Below are 25,176 nucleotides of genomic sequence, written 5' to 3' on the forward strand. Positions count from 1 at the left end.
CAATTGAATTTCAATAGAATCGGTAATTATTCGAGACATGACATTTGAGAGTGAATAACAGACGTCAAATGCTATTGTATTTATAATATTTGTAAAAGAATAAAAAAAAAAATGTCATTTGTATATTTGTGATTGTTTCAGCTTAGCGTGCCTAGTAATTTGACATCTTTTTTGATAATTTATACACGTATTATGGATTGAGCTAGTTCTGTATAGAAATTTGTAGTTTACAGTTCGAAAAGTGTTTTTTCGGTGGAGTGAGAAAGACTCCAGGGGAATCTCTATGAATATAATAAGGCTAAACACTTTGTTGTTTTAATGAACGCATTGATATCTGGAACAACTATCAGTTGGATTAAAAAAAAAATCTACTGTGGAAGGTTATAGTTTTTTTACCATCAAGGTAAGATCTAAGATGGCGCTACGTTAAACTCTAGTAAAATCACGCACAGCATCTATTTAATTGATAAAGATCAAAAGGGTTTTCCATAATAACGAATAAGAATAATACACATCAATTATTGTGACAATTCATTACAGCATTGAAACTGTCGGACATTAATTATTGCATATTATTGCAAATTCGGTAGCTGTTCGGGATAATCATATTTTATCATGAATGAAAAGCCGCTTCTGTTCGCTATTCATGATGATGTCATAATTTTATTTTACGTTTTGTCTACTTGTCATATTTTTGACTGACTCGTTGCTCTAGTGGCTTAATTATACACAGAAGACAATGTTATGTTTTTCTATTAACATACCTTCTAAAGCAGTCCCGCAGAATCCAGTCCGTTTGTCCGTTTCTCTCTCTCTCGATCTCTATATGCTTGTATCGCAATCACGTACCACTGGGCTTTTATGAGTGAGACAATAGGGATGCTCCTACATAGGTCTTATAGATTATAAGCAGACAGCTGATCTCTCTCCTGCGCAGGTAGCTAATATCTGGGATTAAACGTTAGCAACACAACAATCTTAATATGACATCAATATAATATTTGTGAAATTTACTTTAAAAAATATCTACAGAATCCTATCAGATGCCTTATAACACCAAGGAAGACAACTCAACAAAGACAAATTCCGAGTCAATGAGATCGTTCTTGTAGAGTTCAATGCAAACTTTTTGTCATCAATTTCCGAACCAAAAGTTTAAATTGTGATGTTGTCTGGTAATAAAAAAAACAAGGCGGCACAATAAAATAAGTTTAATTATAAATAATGTAATAAAAACGGCGCAGATAGTACGCAGATAGTACGCTTATTGAGATAGGTACAATAATAAAAAATGAAAATTACTCAATTAATAAATAATATCAACATTTGATCATTCATCATATAGCATTCATTCATAGCGTCATTTTGGCTATTCCTTGGACGAGCAATTTAAAGGTAACGAAAATAAATTTCATAGATAGTTTCAGTTTTACTAGAAATTAAAGAAAACTATTTTTAAACATATGTAATAGATATAGTGATAATGACATGACCGATGAAGATGAATTTAAAAACATACTGCCTCTAAATGACCCACAACTGTGCAAAGGTCTTTCCTTTTAAGGAGCATGTTTAGAGTTTATAACATCCAATTCATACAGTTTTTCTCATTTTGAGAGAGATGAGGTTGATATGACGTTCTTACCATTGTGACATCTTGATTGTTGATGGTGTAGCATAATATGTATATTGTAATTGAAATAAACTATTTCTAAAGAGAACTATACGACACATTTAAATTAAAATGTTACAGATAACAAAGAATTTAGAATTTCAAGTATTTTTTTTCGCAAGTATCATAATTTTGATAATGAACGGTTGTAAAATAATGAATTGTAAAAACACAATTTTGTAAAGGTCTGTGTGGCATCATATAATTACTCGAATTTCTGTCGCCTGTCATTGGTTAAATATTTCAGCAAGCGCAGGCAGTATTTGACACCGTGTTTAACGTAATTGTGAATAGCGTAACATATATTATATTTAACTTATTCAAAGTGATTTTAATACGTTTTATATTACCTTCACTTGTATGTGAATAAAGTCAGGAAGTGAATAATCTAGTGAGTCGATTTTAGTCTAATTCTAATTACCATGTTGATTTGAAACTTGCGAGTGTGAAAGAATTCCATAGAAGTGACAGTGACAGCGGTTGGAACACGTCTTTAAAACATTCCGGACGGACTGAATTTTTATGTTCATGTTCGATTTGTATTTATACTCAATCGTGCTCGTCTAATTTGTGCTTCTAAATAATCTCGTGCTCGTTGGAAAAGGAAAACGCCGTGGGGAAATTTACACGTGTTAGAAAAAAAATAGCCAAACACAAACACACGTAGCTTTCGATATTCTCAGTCCGGCCATTGGACATTTAGCTTTATCCTTGCAAGGAGATGATGTTTTAACAGCTGTTGTATTGTATTACTTACTAAACAAATCTAATTCGATTGTTACATTCGGACTCTTTCGGACTTAAAGCTGATTACTTAGCCGGGTGATAGATCAAAATCAAAATGTACTTTGTTCTAGTAGACTCTGGACAAGCACATTTGAATCATCATTTTACAAGATTAAGTAATAATTGAAGTTACTACTGGTGCGGAATGCTGATTTTACTGAGTAGAATCGGCAAGAAAACTAGTAATTACTCTTTTTACATTTCGTTTGGAGTTTCTGAAGATTTAGTTTTTTTTTTAAAGAGTAAAACTTGATGCAACGATACTCTGACAAAAGCGTGTGTCATTTATTTTTAACAATAGTTAATTTTTATTTTATCTTCATACAATTAATGTTTGTACAATAACTTTCCTTTTAAATTGTGTTTTCGAAGGAAATTTGAATATTCAAATTGATCCGGTTAAAATTCGCTTTGTATCCATGGCGTATCATTTTGACTACACGGTACACTATAAACAATTTAAGTAAATTGTTTTAAAGATTTGTAAAGGATTAATGGGCGATTAGATTTTTGTTTTGAATAAATGGACTCTCTAATGCAAAAAGTATGAATAATAATATAGATGATTAATGCGGTCAGTTGACAATTACTGGTATATATTTTATTAATGTATGTTTCATGCGACATATGCTGAGCCTAGATCTAAATGTTTAATAAAATAAATGAAATCACAATACGCTGGTGTATTTTAAATAAATATAAGCCAATTTATGAAACAAGCGATTACCATTAGGATATTAAATGTTTATTTGTATGTTATCGCGATGAGATAATCTCATAAAGTTATGAAAGGATTTTAATGTAATATTTAAATATGTAATTTTTAATCGGGACAGATAATATATGTCTCCGTTGAGTTGAAAATCCTATTTTAAAAACATTCCCAAGTGTTTTCAGGGAACGTGTTTCAGAGTTAGAATAAACAGTATTCCTCAAAACTAAGCCCTTGGGGTTTTGTAAGGAGGTTAGACTTTATACGAAAGTTTTTTTTTGTATTATTATATACATCATTACAAGTACCTAATGTTAAATTTAATAGGACGAGGGTATACATACAGATATGAAGTATACGTTCACTTTTTATAAATGGAAGACATGAATATTGGTAGTCGACAAATCTCAGTAGTAGCCTTGGGGTTTTGACGTTGGCAGAGTTAAATTCCCTTGTCTTAAACACTCGTGAAGTCGTTAGTCCGTGTTCGTAGGGCTTTGTGAGTACCACTCATCAGATATTCTACCGTCAAACAGCGACACTTTGTATTGATGTGTCCGGTTTGAATTGAAACAGTTATATTATCCAGTGTAATTATAGGCACAAGGGACATAAAAAAATGTTTCCCAAGGTTGGTGGCGCATTGGCCATGTAAGGAATGTTTTATATTTCTTAAAGACTTTGGTCTATAGGTGTTGGTGAGCACTTACTGGTGGCGAATGTGCCCGTGGCAATCTAAAAGTAAATCTTACGTAATTCGGTCGCCGAAATTAATCATTAAAATCTTTAAACCTTACCTATAAAAATAAAGTTTATACAAAAAAGTTATTAATTGTATATTTAATTTTTCAATTTAATAGAAACTGACGTAATAATTTTACTCAATGCCGATGCATTCTCTTATTATTAATATTTATAAAAATAACCTAAAAATGCGTTTGACTAGGAATATTATTAAAACGTCTTATAGCACTCTTTTAATTTAAAGGCCTTTAGAAGAACTGTCTTTCAGTTTGCAATATTTATAAAAATTGCTATCACAGATTTGTTACTATGATATTTTCAAAGGTATCTATCATAATTTTTAGTTATTATTTTCGATTCGTAGATTTTCATTAACGTTATTGGTATTAGGAAAATTTCCTTAAACCAATGTACATACTTACGTCACTCATAAAATATCTTAACCGTTTTATGTAAACGTAAGTGAAAGTGGCGTAACGAAAAAATTTAATTGTATTACTCGTAAATACTAGCTAACGTCTTGGTTTTGCATTAGTACAGTATTAGGTTTTATCTCATTAGAATGAGATGATGATTATGGGATGACTGCACACCTTGGGAATGAAATGATTGAATCCAGGGTGTTTCAAATAACTAAAATATTATTATTATTGTACATGTAACATGGAAAAAAAAATATCCCGCTGAGTTTCTTTCGGTGTAGATTTTTGACTTTGACTTTGAATATGAGAATACAACGAAAGCCAAGTGTTTATTCAAATACCTTGTAATATACATGTAAAATGAGTGATATGACATATTTAATATGTCTTATTATTTTTTATTTATAAGAATTTAATAAGTACTGAACTTAAGCTATCGTTAAGTCATTATTAAACTTTATTGTAGGCAAAAGATCCGACATATCTTTCATACAATGTTTTATAGTTTTGAATATTAAGCTAGATCTTAGTTATGGTTACTTATAACCAAGATTTAAAAACATACTATACAGCTTAAGTCTATGGATGTTCTACGTCAATGTAATTAGTAGCAGATCGAAAAAAAAAATCTAACAAATTTATAGTATTACTATGTCTAATAAGTACTGTTCCATTGGTGTAGTGGCTTGCTTTTAGTTCCGGGTTTTTGGATTCAAATACTCGTTCGGGCAAATTCAAAGTTAGGTTTTTCTGTGATTAAATTATTGTTAGTAACCAGAAGACTGGAAGTTGAGTTGTTGGTATTCACCTTATAATGCATCGGAAAACAGGTAAAGAAGTTTTCACAAAAACTCTTACCGAATTTGACGTGTTATCTAAATGTAAGAATAAGGGAAATAAGGGTACACTTGTGTTTGCACAAACACACACACACACACACACACACACACACACACACACACACACACACATATATATATATATATATGCACATTATACGTTTGCGCGAATACGAAAAATTCTCCAAAATTATAAAGAGTTTGATTATTTACTTTGTGAATAGAAATTTTCCCATAGAGCGAACCTTTAGATATATGTATAACTTTTATAAAATTAACACTAAAGAATTACATGGTAATACCAATTGATAAAGTAGACGAGAATAGAATTAAGTTGTAAATCCAGTCACGTGTTTTATTATTATTTTATTTGTAAACGATGTTGTTCACTTGCGACTTACTTATGAATAAGAAATATCATACTGTACTTGACATAAAAACAATATTAAAATACTGGTTATATGACTATTATTATTTCTCCGTGGATAGAACACGTGGATTTTATGCTAAGGTTCTGAGTTCAAACCCGTGCGAGCACTTAATTTATGTTTTAAATCTTCCTCTTTTTGTTCTGAATCCGGAATGTCTCTGATTTTGCCACATATGTATACATCGATCTGCTTCTGTGCAGCATGGTAGGATAGGTTCGAAAAACTTCTTATACCAAAAGGAAAGGAATCCTTTGCCCAGCTGTGTCAGATATCAGAAGTATATCTGATATTAAATTTCATATTTGAATAATGCAATTTAACAATAATCATTTTATAAAGAAAAATATTTCATGTGTAATCAACTGATTTATTAAATATGTTATATACAAGTATGATGTCTATATGATCCTATCCTATATATACATATTAAAGTTAATAATTATTACTATCCGTATTCTATTCATAAACGTATCTTTGTGATTGAATTTTAACACGGTATAATTGATTCTAGCAAAGTATAATAAACACAGAATATTTTAGAATAAAATTTGGTTTCTTATTTGTATATAATTCAGTACTTTAAAAAAATATATTAGGTCTATATACTGAATAATTCTAATAATATTATATAGTATTATTCAAGAACTGTTTATGTCATGTATTTGATTCAATTGTCGTCACGACATATATAAAATTTGTGTTATGAAATATTTAATACGATTGTTTTCCTTAATATAGAAAATAGTTAAACATATTTAATGATTAAACATATCTCAATAAATACTTTTTTTATAAGATACACTGCCACGGAATTGTGGTTTCTAAAACATTTGAATTTAGAAAATTAAGTAGAACGTAAAACGTAATCTGTGTTGTGGTAGTTATGTTATGTTATGGTAGGTCACTTAATGAAGTGGAAGGGGCCGCGGATGCATTATATCGAAACGACCTTTGATCCGAATCGAATTCGTGCCGAAGATAGGTATCATATTGGTTTTAGTGTGTTAGAATCCTACGTAACCCGGCTCCTTTAGTAGGTACTGGGTATCTTTCGAAAGCTTACCCTGCGTGAAAATAAGTCTAGGAATCGGCTGCAATTCTGAGCAATAATAAATTTCCAAGGGCTAAATGTGTGTTTAAAATTCCTTACACATTCGATGGTAAAGGAAAATATTTTAAGGAAACGAGTATATGTCGAAATGCAAGACAGGCATATATTTGACAATCGGTAGTACAGACGAACAATACGTACAATAATGAATAATTACTATATACTTTATTCAAGAACGTTTTTGAAGAAATCTAAAGCGAATACTTTGACTCGGTATTAGGACTCTATGCAAGCTCGTCTGAGTAGGTACCACTAGCTCATCAAATATTCCAACACCCAAAAGTAATGCTTAGTATTGTTGTGTTTCGGTTTGAAGGGTGAGTAAGTCGGTCTAGCTACAGGCTCAAGGGATATAATATCTTTGCTCCCAAAGTTGGTGGCGCGTTGCCGATGTGAAGAATGGTTAATGTTTCAGCGCCAACGTCTATAGGCAGTGGTGACCATTTATCTATTCACATATATAAAAAAAAAAAAAGAATTAATGATTGAAGAATGTCGATTACACTGACAAGATCTCAATAATACCTACTGAAAAAAGTACTCATTCACCATAAGTATATAGAAACAATGAAATCTATATCCTGTATGATTATGACAATTACTAACTTGACGCTTTGTTATCATCTACGAGTAGAGTACTTGTCTCTCAAAGTTTCTCATTATCAGATTTTAATGTGTAATACATTTAAAAGTAGGAGGATTTATTATAAAACCTGAAACTTGTCCATATAGGATTTTAATAATAACGTATTTATTTCAGAAAATATTTGTATCGACTTTTTAATTTGTTTAATATTTTAAAAATATTTAAATTATATATAAAATTGTTGTATTCCATACAATCGTGTATTAATATAAATAAATTAAAAACGCAAAACTTTATATATAATAAGAAAGAGTTTACGGAGTTGATGTGTATATTTTGACTTCTATTATCATTGTCTTGATGTCACCTCGATGCGTAATATTGTTTTGGCAACTTTACAAATTCATTCTGAACTACTATATAAGCTAAGATAGGTGGATGACGATATGTTTGTATACGTATGTTTAGATACAGGTACTATTTCGAGTTCAAAAGAAATGTTTAACATGAAAACATACACATTACCGAATAATTGTAAGCAATTGGCATCTAATCAGAATAAAAAATTAAAATCAAAATATACTTTATTCAAGGAGGCTGTTCAGGCGCTTTTGAATCGCTATTCTACAAAACTATATTAAGTAAAGCTACGACCGGTTCGGAATGTAGATTAAGAAACTCAGTAGTAAAAGAGAAAAGACATTTGAGACACATTATGTTAGTTAAATACAATAATATACATAATCTATCCTGCCTGAAAGTCCACAAGTATTAAATCCACGCTTTTATCATCTATGTAATCTTGTGTTGAATAATATGCTTTATTAATTAATGTTTTTTTTTTAAATGATTAGAATTTATAAATCGTCAAAGTTATAAACATCTCCTACATCTTTAGTCTTTACGTCTCGTACATACGAGTAGATACAATAATTATCACTGATAATAATCATATTAGCATAGTACTTAATAGCTGTATTGTAAATTGTCGTAAAATTATGAACGATGCATTTTTTTTAATATAACGGGTCAATAATATTAATTATTTACGCAATAACCTTTTCTAACCTGAATGATTATAAATTATATACGAGTTCTGTTGGACAACAAAGACCTAGTTTACAATCTCTCTAGATTGTAAACTAGGTCCTTGTAATTTTACGGTGACATAATATATTACTATACACCTATGCATTATAAGTAACTTTATTATGTCAATGAAATTCCATTTTCATATCCGGAAATCGTCGTCATTAAACGTATGCTGATATTCGTTATCATCAAAAGGAAATGGCTCACGAGTTATTGGGGAATTACTATTATCCATATAACAAAAGCCTGAGTCTGTCAGGTTTTTAAGCAACGACATATTATTTATTTAATAATAAAATTTTGAATTTTAAATTAAGGACGACTTCCAATAAGAAAAAAAACTGAAATGATTAATGATAATAACGAAAATTTTAAATGAGTCGTAAACTTCCGTATTTTTCAATGAGGTCGCTAAGCTTATTTTAAATAGACGCGCAGGCGTCACGGACGCCAAGGTTACTTTGTGTTTACGTACAGTAGATATATTTAGATGCAGTGAATCGATTTTATTATAAAACTAAAATAGTTGAAGCACAATGTCATATAACTGTTCAAAGGAACATCGAAACTATGCCAACTCATTTTGTTTATACATGAATTTCAATTAAATTATTTCGAATGGTCAAAAGATTTTTAATTTTTTTTATAGACGTTTGATGGAACGAGTAAACGAGTTGCTGCATACAGAAAATGTTTATGTGGAACGATTGAGACATGTCGTAGAAGATTACATTCCAGTGCTGATGAAGGAAGACATTCCACCCACGCTTAAAGGCATGAAAGCGGACATATTTGCCAATATTGAACGAATATGCCGCTTCCACGGCGAAGAGTTCCTACCGGCATTAAGAGACTGCGAAAACGATCTCAGAAAACTTGGCCAGTGTTTTCGGAGATTCGTAAGTATTTTTAAATGCGAACATAAATTTTGTTACGGTTTCTGAAACGGCGATTGTATATTTAAAACGAGAAATTCCAGTGAGCGAATAATCAATTAAAACAATCGTTAAAAATGGTGTCACGGTCCGGTGTGGTGCGTGATTCCATGCTTTGTTTGCTATCCATTATAAAAGATCCGTTTCTTAATCCGTATTTCTATATCGAAGAGAGTTTTTAAAGTAAAGTAGTAGGTCTTTAACGGCTGGCCAGTTTTATTGTTAGCTATGCACGATTTTCCTAAGTTATATAAACTGATGTCTCATTAAAAAAAATGGTAAGAAAGTGCTGTGACTTGTTTTGGTGAACGTCGCTAAGCCGAAATCAAATAAAGTTCAATGATTTGTGAGCTGGAGGCATCCTTTTATTTATAATCGTGTCGTTCCGCTTATATGGAAACAACATTACAAGACTCAGTTATTAGGCGGTAGAATGCCTGGTTAATAACTGTTTCCTATCTAGACATATTTGCACATATTTGCTATATGTATAAAGTATTTTTACATTGTATGTTGTATTTTGTAGGAACCAAGGTTCAATATGTACGTGATGTACTCTAGAAATAATAAGAGAGCAACTAGACTGGTGTTTGAAAATAAACAGTTCTTTCAAGTAAGTAACTTTTAAATTACATTTTACATTCATATTAAGTTTATATTATAATATTCATAAGTCTTACGTGAACATTAAATTTATTTTTTGATATAATATTATAAAATATAATAAGAACATTGTCTCTAAGGTAAATGTGGTTGTATATGTTTTGTTTACGAGTATTACATTGAATTGTTTGAATATAAATTATCTCAAGAACCGAAGGTGAAAACGCAGGTCGATGACATTACCAATATCCCGTAAATATGCTTATATCACGACGAAGCGTGATCGCTATTATTTCCTCATTTCTGTATTTACGGTGTATGAAATAGCAATTTCTGTTTAAGCTGGTGGCTTACCGTTATATTTACTCGAGCCGCAAGCATGTATTAAAACCCATAAATATTATTTGACAATATTAAAAGTACTTCAATTAAAAATTTACACCAACAGAGTGAAAGTTAATATGTTGTCTCGCGCCATTTCCATTCTAACAAACTTCTCAGTCTACTTATTCGGATAAAATTCTGCTCCAATTATCCCACCCGATGGCGATCACATATCATTCGACCCGAATTTCCAGTAAAGTCAGTGAAAGGTATTCGATACTTAGCCAATGAATCAGTATGTCTATATTTATTTAATACGAGACTGAGATGTAAATGTATGAATTTCAAGTATAATTACGAATATTATTAAGCCTTTTTTATCTGTTAGTGTTACGACATATTCGTGTATGTGTGTTAACATAAATTCCAGAATATGTAGCACACAGAATCCTGATAACGCCGGCGGGAGTTATGTAACTAAATTTATGTTCATTGTCTTATTTGTTTTGCAGGAACGACAATTAGAATTAGGTGATAGGTTAGATCTTTCGAGCTATTTATTAGAACCAGTGCAAAGGATACCCAGGTATAAATTATTTTTGGATGATCTCGTTAAGACTTATACGAATTACGAAAACGAGAGGTGTGAGTCGGACTCGAGAATTTCTAAGTTGAGTGTGGACAGTGATGAAACGGGGGGAAGTAATGGAGAGTCATCCGATGCTGACGAAACGCCTTTGGAAAGTTTAAAGCTAGCGAAAACTATGATTGAGTGCGTCTTAACAGCTGTTGATGGAATAATGGCGCTAGAAAATATAACCGATTGTCCGGTGAGTTAAACTTCATTACCTATAGTTGATTTAAGACAACGACAGATATTATAATTTGTTTTGTTTTAAATTTAATATTATTTTGTGTATAATTTAAAATATAATTCTTAGAAGAATTGGATTGTCTTTTATTACGACGCCGAAATAACAAGAAATATAAATAAATTAGGCAAAGAAAACTTTAAAAATATTTACCAAAAACATAATTACCGTTTGGAATGGTGGCAAGAATGTTAGCTGTATTTTCCCGTTGAATTATAATTCCGAATGTTTCGGGTGAAAAATTTGCAAGTCAACCTTCTTTTAGTATACAACAAAATGAAATATATCTTTTAAAAAGAAAGGCTTATTATTAAAAATACTTGTGTTTATAATTTGGTTTACATAATTTTTCCAACGGAAAATATTATAATGATCAACTTCAAGTAAGTATATTATTTCCGGTATATCTGATGAGGTCAACGTTCTTTTGCAGTCTCATCTGAACCTTCTAAACCAGGGTCGCCTATTGCGTCAAAATGAGTTCTATGCTATGGACAACGCTCGCCGGCGCCGGCAGCTGATGAGGATATTCCTCTTTGATAAGTTGGTCCTCATTACTGCGGTTTATCGGAAGGTCAGTAATGTCTTGATATATTGGTCTTACATACATTGATACCCAACATACATTCAACACATTCTCGGATGTATTAAATTACATTAGGTTCGATAAATAATAAGGATCTATAAATTCAATTTTATTTTCTAAAAAAACCTTCGTAAATTAATTGGCGGAAAAGAATAAGTGCTGATCTTTTTGCCGGTTTTTCTCGATAGACTCTATATTGAGAAACGGCGATAACTTTATATTTAATATCATCTTGTGAAATGTACTTATTTGTAAAAATACTCCATTTTGATTTTGACACACAACTAAGTCTTGTGTAATTTAGTGTCGAGTGAAATTTTATAAAATCATATTTTATTAATATTACAATTATAATATGTATTGTAATATCTGTACTAATAAAATCGTGACTGGTTTTATCAATACAGTAGCCTAAAACTAAAATTTCGAACTTATTTTTGGAAATTTCACGGGACTTTGTATGATTTCTACAGTTTAATAGTATGAGGTCGAATACGAAAAGTCGGTTTCGGCAGTTAGTAATGTATGAAAAAAAATCATACAATTTTTAATTTCGTTTTATTAAAAATTTAATATTAATATTAGCAATTCGGGTGATTTTATAAAGTAATTGTATTTTAGATTTAACGAAACTCGATTATTATTATAATAATGTTTTAAACGATTCAAATAACATAATTTATAGGTCGAAAGTTTTTAAACAATTTAGCGAGTTAAGAAAATTGTCGTAGGAAACGATAATATGATTTATGTTTGAGACATGATAATGTCTTTGACGTTAGGAGTCGGAAGACACGATTGACAATGTTCAAGATAAAGGAATGTTATAGTTTGTAAATAGAAATCGTTCAACTCTTATAATTAATTAAATATTAAATATGAATGTATAATACAGATGTTTTTGAAGTTGAAGTTGTTCAATTTCGAAAAATATCTGTATTACAGATGTAATCAGTACAATAACAAAATAATATTCAATCAATTATAAGAATTGAATGATTTCTGAAGTGTTAAAATATTGAATATTTTTTTTAATAATGAGAAATTTAAATATGTGAATTAAATTGGTGTCTCAACATATCATTAAAAATCTTGTGCGTTCTTTGTTGGATAAGTGAGTCGTATGGGATTTTTGTCTCAAATAATTTCAAAACAATATATAAATCGATTTACGAATATAGTTTAATTTATAACTTTTCTAATTAAATTGAAATGTAAATGAAATAGTACATTTTATACCAACATTCCTCAAATATTGCAACTATATAGTTAGGTACATAAAACCTTCATGCAAATTAAGTTAAAATCATTTTGCAAATTATTAAAAAAAAATGTTATGTTTAATATTATTATCGGACAACAAAAATTATTGCACGATGAATCATTTCATTATGAATCGTCGCTTATCAAATTGCAATAAAAATTAGCATTCAATTGTGGTCACTTTTGTATCGCCCACAGTAGTCAGTATTACAGATAAGAGGATAAATTGACTAAAAGCTACTCAGTATTTACTTACTTAATTAATTATAATATTTACAATTCAAGATTTTATTTTATCGAATATTACATAAAACTTTAGTCTTAATATTACCTATAAAAATGGATATTGATATACATACCTGTTTAAGATTAATAGATTTCGAAACGGTTTGATTCATCACGATTAAAGTTCGTATGTATATATATATATATCTATTATTAGTTGTTGTAGGCGACTTCGCTCGCGTTTTAGGGGTTTGGCCGTTGAATGTTAGTCGTAATAGCCTTTGTTTTTCCTTGGGATTTAAGCTTACTGTGTACTAAGTTTGATCAAAACAAATAAATAGACAGATATTTTCGCATTTATAATATTAGTATATATTTCATGGATAAGGTTTTTATACTAAAACTTTTGGCATGTCTGCTAGATAGTTTTCAGCGCATCAACTTCTTTACTGTTTGAATTGCTATTAATATTGTGCGGCATTTGTAAACATGGCAATACAACATCGGACGGGTCTCGCTAATAACTTATATAAAGTAAAAATTCAAAATCATTAAATTATAAAATCTTTAAGTGTACATTTGAATTCGCTGTTGGTGAAGGTTTTATTTAAATACAATGATTAAGTCAGTTAATAGATGTAAGTATCAATATTGCGAGTAGCACCTATCAGCGCGGTGTTTGACATATCGCGACCGATGTCAACATTTAAGTTTCTATGACTTCGTAAATTTTATGAGTAATTTATAAATGTAATCATCTGCCTCTTAAAAAAATACTTCAGATCATTTTTATTTTTAATAAATACAGTTATAATACTGGTACTGTAGCAGTTCGTTAATGTCACATTTGCTTAAAGGATAGGGCTTTACCTGCCGGGTATCGGCAAATAGAGAGGTGACAGAAACTTTGTTCGCTATACTCTTTAGACAATTGATTACAATCCGAACGGCAAGTGGCCTTTTTACATCTTTAAATAATAATAATACAAACAAGATTCCGCCCACGGCTTCACAGGCGAGTGGGAGGGCTTAAATCTATCTGTTAAGTCAGGGTATAAACGATCTCGTTTCCAAATCTCATCCAAACCCGTCCAGCCATTTTTGCAACAAACATCCAAACTTACACATATATAATATTACTAGGATAAAAACTGATTCGCAATGTTACTTCTACCAAGAAGACAAGAAAATATATACGTTTTTTACACGTATTATTATATATCCTGTTTAAAAAAACAAAGATTCTACGAGGTATTTTTATATTGTCAATATTACTGGATCATAAAGTTTATATTTATGTTGTCTATGATAAGACATAAATTTAGTAATAAGAGAAGTAAAAAAGTATCTGCAGGATGTTATCGTAGAGATGATACCTTTAATAGCTAATAGATTTCCCAGATTTTAATTTAAACCTTCTGTCTCACCTTATCTTCTGGGCTATCTCGGCTCCACGTTGTATCGTACGTTTAATCAGCTTTAAAGATTATAGTTGAAAATAACATTAAAATTATTGTACTTTGTTAGCGAAAACGTTGCTTGTTTATTGAGTTGTTTACAAAAGACTACCCGCCGAAGAAAATCCGGCGCTAATAAGACAATGCTTATAAACCATTATACAAAATATGTATTTGTTTTGATGAACAATGTTATCGGGTTTTGTATATTTTTAAATTCATACTTGTTATTATATTATATATTACATGTAATTTTAATCGTAACATATTATATAATATATTAATAATTGATAACATTAAAACAAAAATGGTTAAACCTATTAATTTTTAGACATATTCGTTTTAAATTTAATTTTACACTATGAAGAGAAATTTGCGAAGATATTTATAAGTGATATATATATATATCTTTATATTATAAAAGCGCTTCCATTTAATGTAGCGTATAATAAGACACTGGGCAGATATTACAAAAATAGTTTATTACGCGGACGCGCCTCACTGGCGTCGGAAGATGATTTCGTAGACGGAGAAATTACGTACGACTGGCTTTTCTAGGTTCTGTATGTTATCTCCGTGTACTATGTAGGCTTAATATATGTATGTACTTATATTATATAAACATTCGTTTTAGTCAATACAATAATAAACGCTCTTTTAAAACATTTATCATAATCATTGCTACCATTGCCTTTTATTATATATGATGTCATATTTTATCTTTTTATACATATATTAGGGCTAATTTTTAAATTTTAAATATACCTATTTAAATGTACATTATTACGCTTATTATATATATAGTTTGTTTTGTCATAAACCAAAGTGTGCAATAATGCAGAGTTTGCACGCATTTAGTTTAGTAGATTCTGTGATAATAACTTGTGACAGACGAACAAGCAAAAACGACTCATCCTATAATGAATCAGTTTTTCAATGGATTTACGAAACCCTGAAAATAATAACGTTAAAAAAAATCAAAGTATTCATTAAATCAGATAAAGCAGTTACTTTTAATAATAAAAAAAAACTGTATATAGGGTTTCAGCTCCCGCTCATTTTATTCAAACAATCAATAGATGGATATTTTATATAGCTGTTACCGATTGTCGAAAAGTAAATTAACTATAGGAGCAAGTAATATAACATTTTAGATATACTCTTGATATATCTTGATATATATCTTACAGTTCTGTAACTAGCCACTTAACAGGAAGTCAATTTGTTTACTAAAATAATAAAAAAATATAAACATTTGCGTATGAATTAAATTAAATAATTGAGAACTTTTATTGATATAATACTATTAAAAATGTAGAACTATGTTATCGTTGTTGTGTGAGTTTCATATCAGTCAGGTTTGTAGTATAATAACAATGCAATAATTTGTTAGCACGATAACTAATCATTTTTAAATTAGTCTGTGAAATAATGTAAGATTAAAACATTTTTACTATAAGAATTTTCATTTAATTCATAATCATCTGTTTATAATCATATTATTAATATAAATAAATGAAAACAAACAAAACACACGCGCACACACACAGAAACATAATAAGTCACAACTCACAACCATAAACGAAGCATGCGTACTTTCCATGCTACTGTGCAAACAAACAAGGTTACTCAACTAAAAAGGCTAAGAACAAAAATTAAAAACTAATGTTATCGTAATATTATATAATATGTTATAAATTATAAATTCATGTAAATTTTACAAGTATTTGGTAGAAGTACGTGATATTATGTTTGTAAGTTGTAAAACAGCGATGTTTGTCCTTGCTAATACCGCGGAACGGCTAATTGACCACGCGCGGTTGATTTCAGACGTTCGACGACACCGGAAACACGTAACTCATTCGCTCTGCTATATTTAACATATCCACTCGATATGATTCTATAAATATTTATATTCTCAATATGAGAATAGAAAATAAATGCTTAGATATTGTTCGATCCATGAATATCGATTATAATTGTTACCTAAGTGTATGTCATAATTATAGTGTGTGTATTGTATATGATTTCCTGGTATTTACTTAATTTTCCTTACCTATAAAGTAGGGATGTCAAAAACGGGAAAACACTTTATCAGACTCTCAAATTAATATAAATATAAAAAAAAAATAAAAAAAAAATATTTATAAAAAATACACGATAAATAAATCATTTAAAATTACTCTTTTCATTTCGATATTTATCGCTCATATATTTTTTAACAGAAGATATAAAAAATTATAAGAACTAAATTATTTTCGAAGCGAAAACAATCATTATTTGTAAAAAAAATGTTATAAGAATTGATAATACCTATATAAGCCGCTCAAAACTATTAAGGAATGTAAGAATATTAACACATTTAAGAGAAAATATATTTCTTACTTGAAAGCATTAAAAATAACGTACCGTTTTATAATCTATGCTTATATATAAAGCTGAAGTGTTTGTTTATCTGTTTGTTCGCTGTAATCTCTGGGTATTTAAGTTCAATTATAAAAACCTTTAGAATTAGACAGTTATTAAGATAATATTACATAAAAAATATATATTACGGTCTGTTCTGTTATGTAATTTATTATATATCTAATTCCAGCAATTGACAGTGGAGTTCTTTATATATAAAGATCATATCCCTGTTGACGATCTCGGCATAACCGCAAAGGAGCACGACCAATACAAATTCAGCATCTGGTACAAAAAAAGAAATCTGAAGTCATATAAATTGGAGACTAGGGATTCTTCGATCAGGAACGTGTGGGTTGAAGAAATAACATCTTTGCTCTGGGAGCAGGCGATGCAAAAGAAAGGTAACTAACAAAATTATATAATAAAAATGTATTAAAATATTTGTAAAAAATAAAAATAAAACAGACAACAAATATTTGGCTGAATGTACGCTTCAAATAAAAACTTAACAATATCCTATTGGATATTGTTAATGTATATAATGATATTATCATTGAAATTGCAATGGGACCACTGAGCTATACTGAACGCAATGCAAAAATAATCGTAAAGACCATAAACAAAGGACTATACCTTAACACAATTCAGATAATATATATCTTTGAAGTTGCTTCAAAATTATTGGAAATAATATAGGTATTTATAAATAATTCTTAACGTTTTTAAAAATTCATAGCTGATAAATCAGCTATGAATTTTTAAAGATGGATGATTAAATTGTAAAGAAAGTTACAGCTTTCTAGGTACCCTCACGATGGTTTCTTTCATAGTCAAACACATAATGAATTATTATAAACACAAATTAGAATTATTATAAACAAATTTTAAGGTAAGTGGAATTATGTGGTGCACGCCTGGGTTCGATCCCGCAAGCATTAAGATCCAAGTGTCAACACTGCTATCTCGGCTCTTATTTTTACTATCATCTTCTTCATCTGTAATCGTCTTTGTATATCCTTTATTTCTTTACCAATCTGTACTTCAATGCTATGTGGGGCAAAAAGTATATTTCGTTTATTTAAATGAAGTAAGTCGCATTCCAATCAAATTAAAGTGTGTAGTATAAATGTACATATAGTATACGTTAATACATTTTTATATTTCAACAATAATATATTTGCAAACACAATTATAATTTTTATTTGTTGAAAAACTGTATTTCTATAAAGTAAATAATCCAATCCAGCGCAGTGACACCCTTTTCTCATAATTTGTAGCCTAGTTCACCACGCTGCTTTAATTCGAGTTGGTGGATGCCTGATTTTTACTGGATTTAAAATTCTCTAATGCATCTGAACCTGTTTTTTTCGGTTAAGATTCAACTGTATATGCACTGGACCATCTCGAAACGCTTCTAATAATAGTATACTTATATAAAATAACGTTAATTAATTTATAAAGTTGTGTTTAACCACGTCGATCGTATTTATTTGAATAGATCGTACAATACATCGCTTATGTTATTTTAGTGCAGAGATGAATAGAGCGTTGTGCGGCAAATGTCATCTGTCAGTTGGAATTATGTCACTTCTGAAATCACAGTTCACGTTTGTCTGGATCGCATTTCCAGTTTGAATTCGCAAACCGCAACGCATGATTCATTTGTTCAGTAATTATAACCAATTAAAGTTCATTTCACGGACCACCGAAGTTGCCGCAGGTTCGATATGCTCGTAAGCAAACAACGAAACGTTACATGTGTCGAATATTATATAAGCATAGTTCGAATTACGAATTAATCGGGCGCATAGTAAACATAACGATGTTTCCTTACACGCTTTTGTAAGTATATAAATGAACGAATGTTGTTTTAAGTTGGTTTGCTCATAAAGCAACTTATTAAGTCCATCTGGCACTCAGTCTCGATAGCAGTAGCTCTCGCATAGTTAATACGAGAAACTTTTTAATTGACCGTCATCTGCTCCCGACGTTTATACGTGACGGAAGAAATGCAAGGCTCTTTATCATGACTGACGCACGCGGGGTCAATGACTGCTTTTTTATTGGGTCTCGTTGACTTGCATGTGCATTGCGTCTGCTGTGGGAACGTCAGGAAGTTAGTTTTTTTACTCCCATCAATCACTCTCGTTTTCGTTTTTTATTCAACGCAGTTGCGAATTAAATAAAGCTATCTGTTGTCGTTGCATACAAATATTGAAATGTATGATTTTATAATGACTACATTTGTTTTTTTAGTTACTTATATATATATTATTTTGTAGTTAAAGATCATGCTGATTTAAAAAAAAGAAAGCATTTATAGTTACGTGTTAGTAAGTTCTTGTCACACAATAGCACTTTTCAAACAGATTCTATCGATAAGCGTAAACTGGTACGAGCATTTTGCATTTCTTTGTTACTGCATACGATTCTAAGCGACAATTGCCATTTCCTAGTATACAATAGCCTTTTGTCTAAAGTAAAATATGTAGGTAGTGATATACTGTTTGCATGATTCACGTATTGTGGTTGATATTACCGATTCATTACAAAAGCCGTCAGTATGTTGTTATTATCTTAAATATAAATTAAACATCGTAATTATGTATCGGCTGTTATCACATGAAATCACGGTAATTAATATGTAAATAGCAGTTTGTTTCATAATAATAGCTTTTGTTTTTGATGAGATTAATATATATATATATATATTTATTTATTTGTATAATGTACGCAAATAAGCGAATGGTCCATCTTCGTCCATAGATGTAGGCACGTTAATAATAATGAGATCGTAATTTCGCCGCTCACCGGTTCTGAGACCTTATATCCCTCGTGCTCTTGATTACACTGGCTAACCCACGGGTGAAAACAGAACAATACTCTGCATTGTTCTGTTTCGCGGTAGAAATTTCTGGTGACTCGATAGGTCTACACAATGCCCGAATCGTCATTATTTTTATATTTAGTACAGACACACATAGTATAAAACAAAGTTGCTTCCCGTCGTCTGTGCGCTTTGGTCTTTTAAACTACGCAACGGATTTTAATGCGGTTTTCAGCAATAAACAGAGTAATTCAAGAGGAAGTTTTATATGAATAATACATGCATTTCTACCTGGAAACAACATTAATTTTTCTTTCTTCAATATAGAAGTTGGTGTATACCTAAATACCCCTTACAAAAAGGGTTATCTTTGTGAAACCGGGAAGGATAGCTATATATATTTAAATGGCTTTATTTGCAAAAAATGTTTATATAATTAGTAATATTAAAAAAAAAATATCACTCATGTTCTTTTTTCTAAAATCACATCAATGATAACGGAAAGACAGAAATAATTGTTTAACCAAACTCTCTCATTGAATAAACATCGAGATATACTAAAGATAAGTTTTTGGTTTCAATATAAATAAGTATTCTAAATAATTCCAACTCTAGTACAGTGAAAGCATTGCAGGATAAAGTTTCATTCGTTTCAGTTTGGTCTGGTGACTGAATTATCCAATACAAGTATATTTTAACTTAGTCCCGGTTTAGTGGTCGGCCTTTGGCTAGCTCTATTGTAATTCCGCTTAATAACAATCGAATTTCCATCCGTCTTTACCGCCATAACTGAGTCGATTGTCTGAAATTTTGCAGGTTTAGTTTTGTAAGCTGTATTATTATATAAATTTGTAAGCGGTTAGTTTGTACTTCGCCGATAATATTCATAGTGATTTATTTGGTTTTATTCATATTGAATTGAATCGTTGAATTAATTAGATGAATGAATCTTTTATTTATCGCAGCTGGCTCTCGATCTCGACCTATTTCTTCAATATAAGGATAGTTCCCTGCTCTTCTAAGGTCGGCCATCAACTGATGCCTTGACACGTATATAGACCGAATGAATTGCTCGACCTTTAGGTCCCTTCGGTTCACTAGGCTACATTTGTAATAACACTTAAACAGAACTTACTTCGTCTTACTCTTTGCAAAATGTTCCCGACCGAGGACCATTTTCTCTGAGGTATTTATTTACAAGTTGACCTTTGAACTTTTTTAAAGCCGAATTATCCCAATGGTTAGAATATATCTTAAAAGAAGATTGCTAGTTCGAACTCGGGCAATCGCCAGTGAACTTTAATATTTAGTGGTGAGGCTTTGTGAACACAAGAGTTATCTGGATCCTTAGTTCTTAAGGTTAGTGGCGTATTGTAGATATAATGAATGAATTATAGTATAATTCTTACAGCGACAATGTTTGAATAGGAAATAGCCCGCCCGCCGAAAGATTCTAAATATTTTTTGGAACAACCTGGGCTTCTAATTCGTTGTATAGGACAGTTAATTATTCATCTTGTGGTGGTCATTCATATGTTTTCTTTACAGTGCGTCAATATTATAATAATATATTTCTATTTTTAATTGTTTTACGCGGAGTTTATACAATTATATTTCATATGAATCTTATAATTAACATTAGCATTAGCAGCCTGTAAATTTTCCCACTGCTGGGCTAAAGGCCTCCTCTCCCTTTGAGGAGAAGGTTTGGAGCATATTCCACCACGCTGCTCCAATGCGGGTTGGCGGAATACACATGTGGCAGAATTTCGTTGAAATTAGACACATGCAGGTTTCCTTACGATGTTTACCTTCACCGCCGAGCACGAGATGAATTATAAACACAAATTGAGCACATGAAAATTCAGTGGTGCCTGCCTGGGTTTAAACCCGAAATCATCGGTTAAGATGTTCTAACCACTGAGCCATCTCTTAAAAAAATCTTACAAAGATTTCTTTAAATCGGAAACATTGTTTTTATCAATCTTTATCCCAGATATTTCTTTTCCTATTTATGTTCAATGACATTATTATAAAAATAAAATGAATATCTTTATAGATTGCAGTCTTCAGTATCATATCGGCTTATCTTTTGCTTTTATCAGTTATATCCTACTCAGGTGCGGCCCCTCGATAACTTCAAATTCTGTAATTGTATGATGTCCAACGACGTTAACAATTAAAACAATGGATTATTAAAGTTATCTAAGCCCTGACATGAATTGATTATCGTCTATTAACACAAAAACACGAATGCCAAGAAATAAAGTTACTGTAGAATTTTAATATTTTTCGATTCGATTATATACGATTTTGATATAAATTTATTATCAAATATTCATATATATTTAAGTTAATGGCGATATTCTTTTATTATTATTATTATTATTTTTAATACTTTATATTACTTTCTCATCGCCTTCTTCAAGGGACATCCAAATGTATAAAGGCTTTTGTAGATTATATTTATTTTCTGTAAGATGTTCTATTTTATGTAATAATACCTTTAATTTTTTATATATAAAACTGAATTCTTGGTTTTAGTCATTACTTGTTGTCTGTAGTTTTTTGATTCTATAAAAAAGTTTGATACATATGTTGAAAAACTCAAAATGTATGTATCATAATAATTTAGGTTTTAAATGATAACTTAATTAAATTATTAAATGCAAATAAATCGATTTTACATAGACTAGATTTAATTCAACGCAGAGCTGCATAAACTGTTCATGTAACAGTCGACGACGGTTCTTGGAATAACTTATATAACAAAATATAATACAATTATACCCAATGAAGCATTTTATGGTTTTTTTTTTCTTTTTTTCAGAATTACTTTTGCAACAACGTAAAAAAAGAACATCAATGGCGTCCATGGACAGCCAGGATTCAACAGAAACGGACAGAAATGACGACAAATGTATGTATATACATATAATTATGTATGTAATTATAATCATATCTTTGACATCTAATCACGCTTGCACATATCTAATCGCCAAGCTAACATTTTGAATGATCTCATTAAGTAAAATAATGTTCAAATCTTTCCTCCAGGTATATTAGATGGTTTCGTTTACGTGAAGTTGCATCCATGAGTTGCTTTTTAGGTCAGTACTTTTAGGCACGCTTCCAGATTTGGTATATTTTGGGTGTATCAGTGTAATCACTGCTCGGTGGGTGTTTATGGTTTCTTATTTGTTCTGTAATATTCTTTCCCTACAGTTGTCTATATTTTTTATGATGTCTTCGGTATGAGGGTAAGAAATATGAGAAATTATCTCACATATCCTGGAAATTATATTCATCTATAGAATTAATTGTTTTGAAATAATATATATTTATTAACAATTAAATAACACTTATATATAATTCCGTATAGTATCGCTTTCATTAAATAATGAATAAATTGTACATAGAATAACAACACTACAAAACCCAGAGATGAATGGTAATGATTAAACAGCTTATCATGGTTACGTAGAGTAAAAAAATATTTAAATATTGATGTATTTAGTTAAATTGAACATATTTAATAATAATTCGAAATAATACCAATTGCTATTTAAACAAAGGTTAAAGAGTAACTTTAAGTAAAATATACTCTTTAAAAATAATTCAATGAGTTTGAATAGCATAAGTGAAGATATTGTCAATAAAATAAATGTTATCTTTTGATTGTGTTCTGTGTTTCTTTTACAGTCACTACACTATTCCGGTGAAATTTTATTTTTGATTGGCAACACTGTACAATTAATTTTGAGTAATGTCGTTAGTTAGGTTAGCTTCATTTCTCTAAGCGTTACCACCTGAGTTATGTAGTGGATATAAGTGCATGTGACCAATTTTGAAATAAAACTACTTAACCTAATGAATCAAAGTCAAACAGAGTCGATAAAATCTTGAACGTGTTGTCAGTCTTAAGTTATTTGTTTGGGAAAGGCTGTATCATTTCTATAATATTGTTATTGTTTTCCATTATCGTATTTTAATCTTGGTACAATTCTTAATGTATATATGTAAGCAGTTTTTTTTTTCAAACATTTTCTCCTATTACTGTTTGTATTGAACATTTGTTTGACTAAACGAATATTATTTACAAGAAAAGTGTTATGTCCTTTCCAGATAATTCTCTTCGTGGCGTACCTGGCGAGGTTCGTCGTTCGGGAGAAAAGATATTTAGGCGGACGACGTGGTATTGTGAATGAGGTCATAAAACCACTATTTTCGGGACTAAGCAATACTTAAACGAAATCAAAGACAATATTATTTATTGAGAAAATGTTACAAAGTAAATTAGATACTTAATGCTTTATTGAAGCTATTATTAAAAGTTGTGTGAAAGTCGATGTGTAAATATATGAATTTAATCGATTTTAATCTGATATAATCGAGTCCTTAACTAATTATAAAGCCGTTTTACTTTTATTAAACCTTGCGGCTTAGTTACTACCAAATATATTAAGATAAAGATGTTTTTCTCACTTGTAGACGCTAAAGTAAGGATGTTAGATGTTATAATTTTCCTAAGAATACTTGTTTATTAGTTGCGTCGTAAGAGGAGCTGGCAGTTAATGTGATACGGGAGTAGAATGGCCTTTTAACATCGACGTAAACATAATTCCAAAGAATATAAATCAGAATTAAAAAAATATTAGAATACTTAATTATCTTAACAAGTTTTAATTAGAACTTCGATTAAAACATATCTAGAATATCGCAATGGTAACGATATTTTGAGGATTGTGATAAAGTATGAAATAGGTATTCCATTATATGTTACTAAAGTAATTTCAGTCATTATTTTACGGATTATATTGTTATTATGTTATTGTTGAAGTTTTGTAAATAATTATAAATAATTGTAAACTTACTTATTATACACTATCTATCATAAAAAAAACCATTCTATTCGTAATAATCTAAATGTACCTTAACATTTTATAAAATAAATTGTCTGTAAAATATTACATATATTTTCTTTTATTAATACAAAATTTTATATTTAAGATTGTTTCTCAATAACTCTTTATAGTATTTGAAAAAAAATCTGTAAAAATCTGTTAAACTCGGTCGTGTAAAAAAATTTCTCCCGAATCCAATAAGAGGAGTTGTTCTTCGATAGCAAGCGATGACGCCCGAGTGCTTTTGCCATTTGTATTTTAGGCTCAGCTGCTGAAATCTCACGTTTCACCTGTCGAAAGCATTTGAATATAGTTCAAATCTTTTATAGAACATTTTCCTAACCTTATCTAGTTTTTTATTCGCACTTGCACACAT

At 30.1% G+C, this 25,176-nt stretch overlaps 1 protein-coding gene across 2 annotated transcripts in view; it reads left to right on the top strand.

Annotated features, from left to right (window-relative positions):
- Positions 1–24,794, top strand: part of LOC125077242 (FYVE, RhoGEF and PH domain-containing protein 4-like) — a 28,513-nt gene extending 3,719 nt beyond the window's left edge. The window contains exons 2-9 of one of the 2 annotated variants that reach the window (XM_047689124.1): positions 9,045–9,294; positions 9,857–9,943; positions 10,770–11,087; positions 11,563–11,703; positions 17,257–17,470; positions 22,727–22,816; positions 22,954–23,006; positions 24,022–24,794. In XM_047689124.1, coding sequence (XP_047545080.1) covers positions 9,045–9,294; positions 9,857–9,943; positions 10,770–11,087; positions 11,563–11,703; positions 17,257–17,470; positions 22,727–22,816; positions 22,954–22,994 — 1,141 coding nt within the window. In that variant the 3' untranslated portion in view covers positions 22,995–23,006; positions 24,022–24,794. The remainder of the gene's footprint in view (positions 1–9,044; positions 9,295–9,856; positions 9,944–10,769; positions 11,088–11,562; positions 11,704–17,256; positions 17,471–22,726; positions 22,817–22,953; positions 23,007–24,021) is intronic. The other variant, XM_047689122.1, reaches the window with a different exon arrangement.
- The last annotated feature ends 382 nt before the right edge of the window (positions 24,795–25,176 follow it).

Source organism: Vanessa atalanta, chromosome 3, assembly GCF_905147765.1.
Source record: "Vanessa atalanta chromosome 3, ilVanAtal1.2, whole genome shotgun sequence".
NCBI lineage: Eukaryota > Metazoa > Arthropoda > Insecta > Lepidoptera > Nymphalidae > Vanessa > Vanessa atalanta.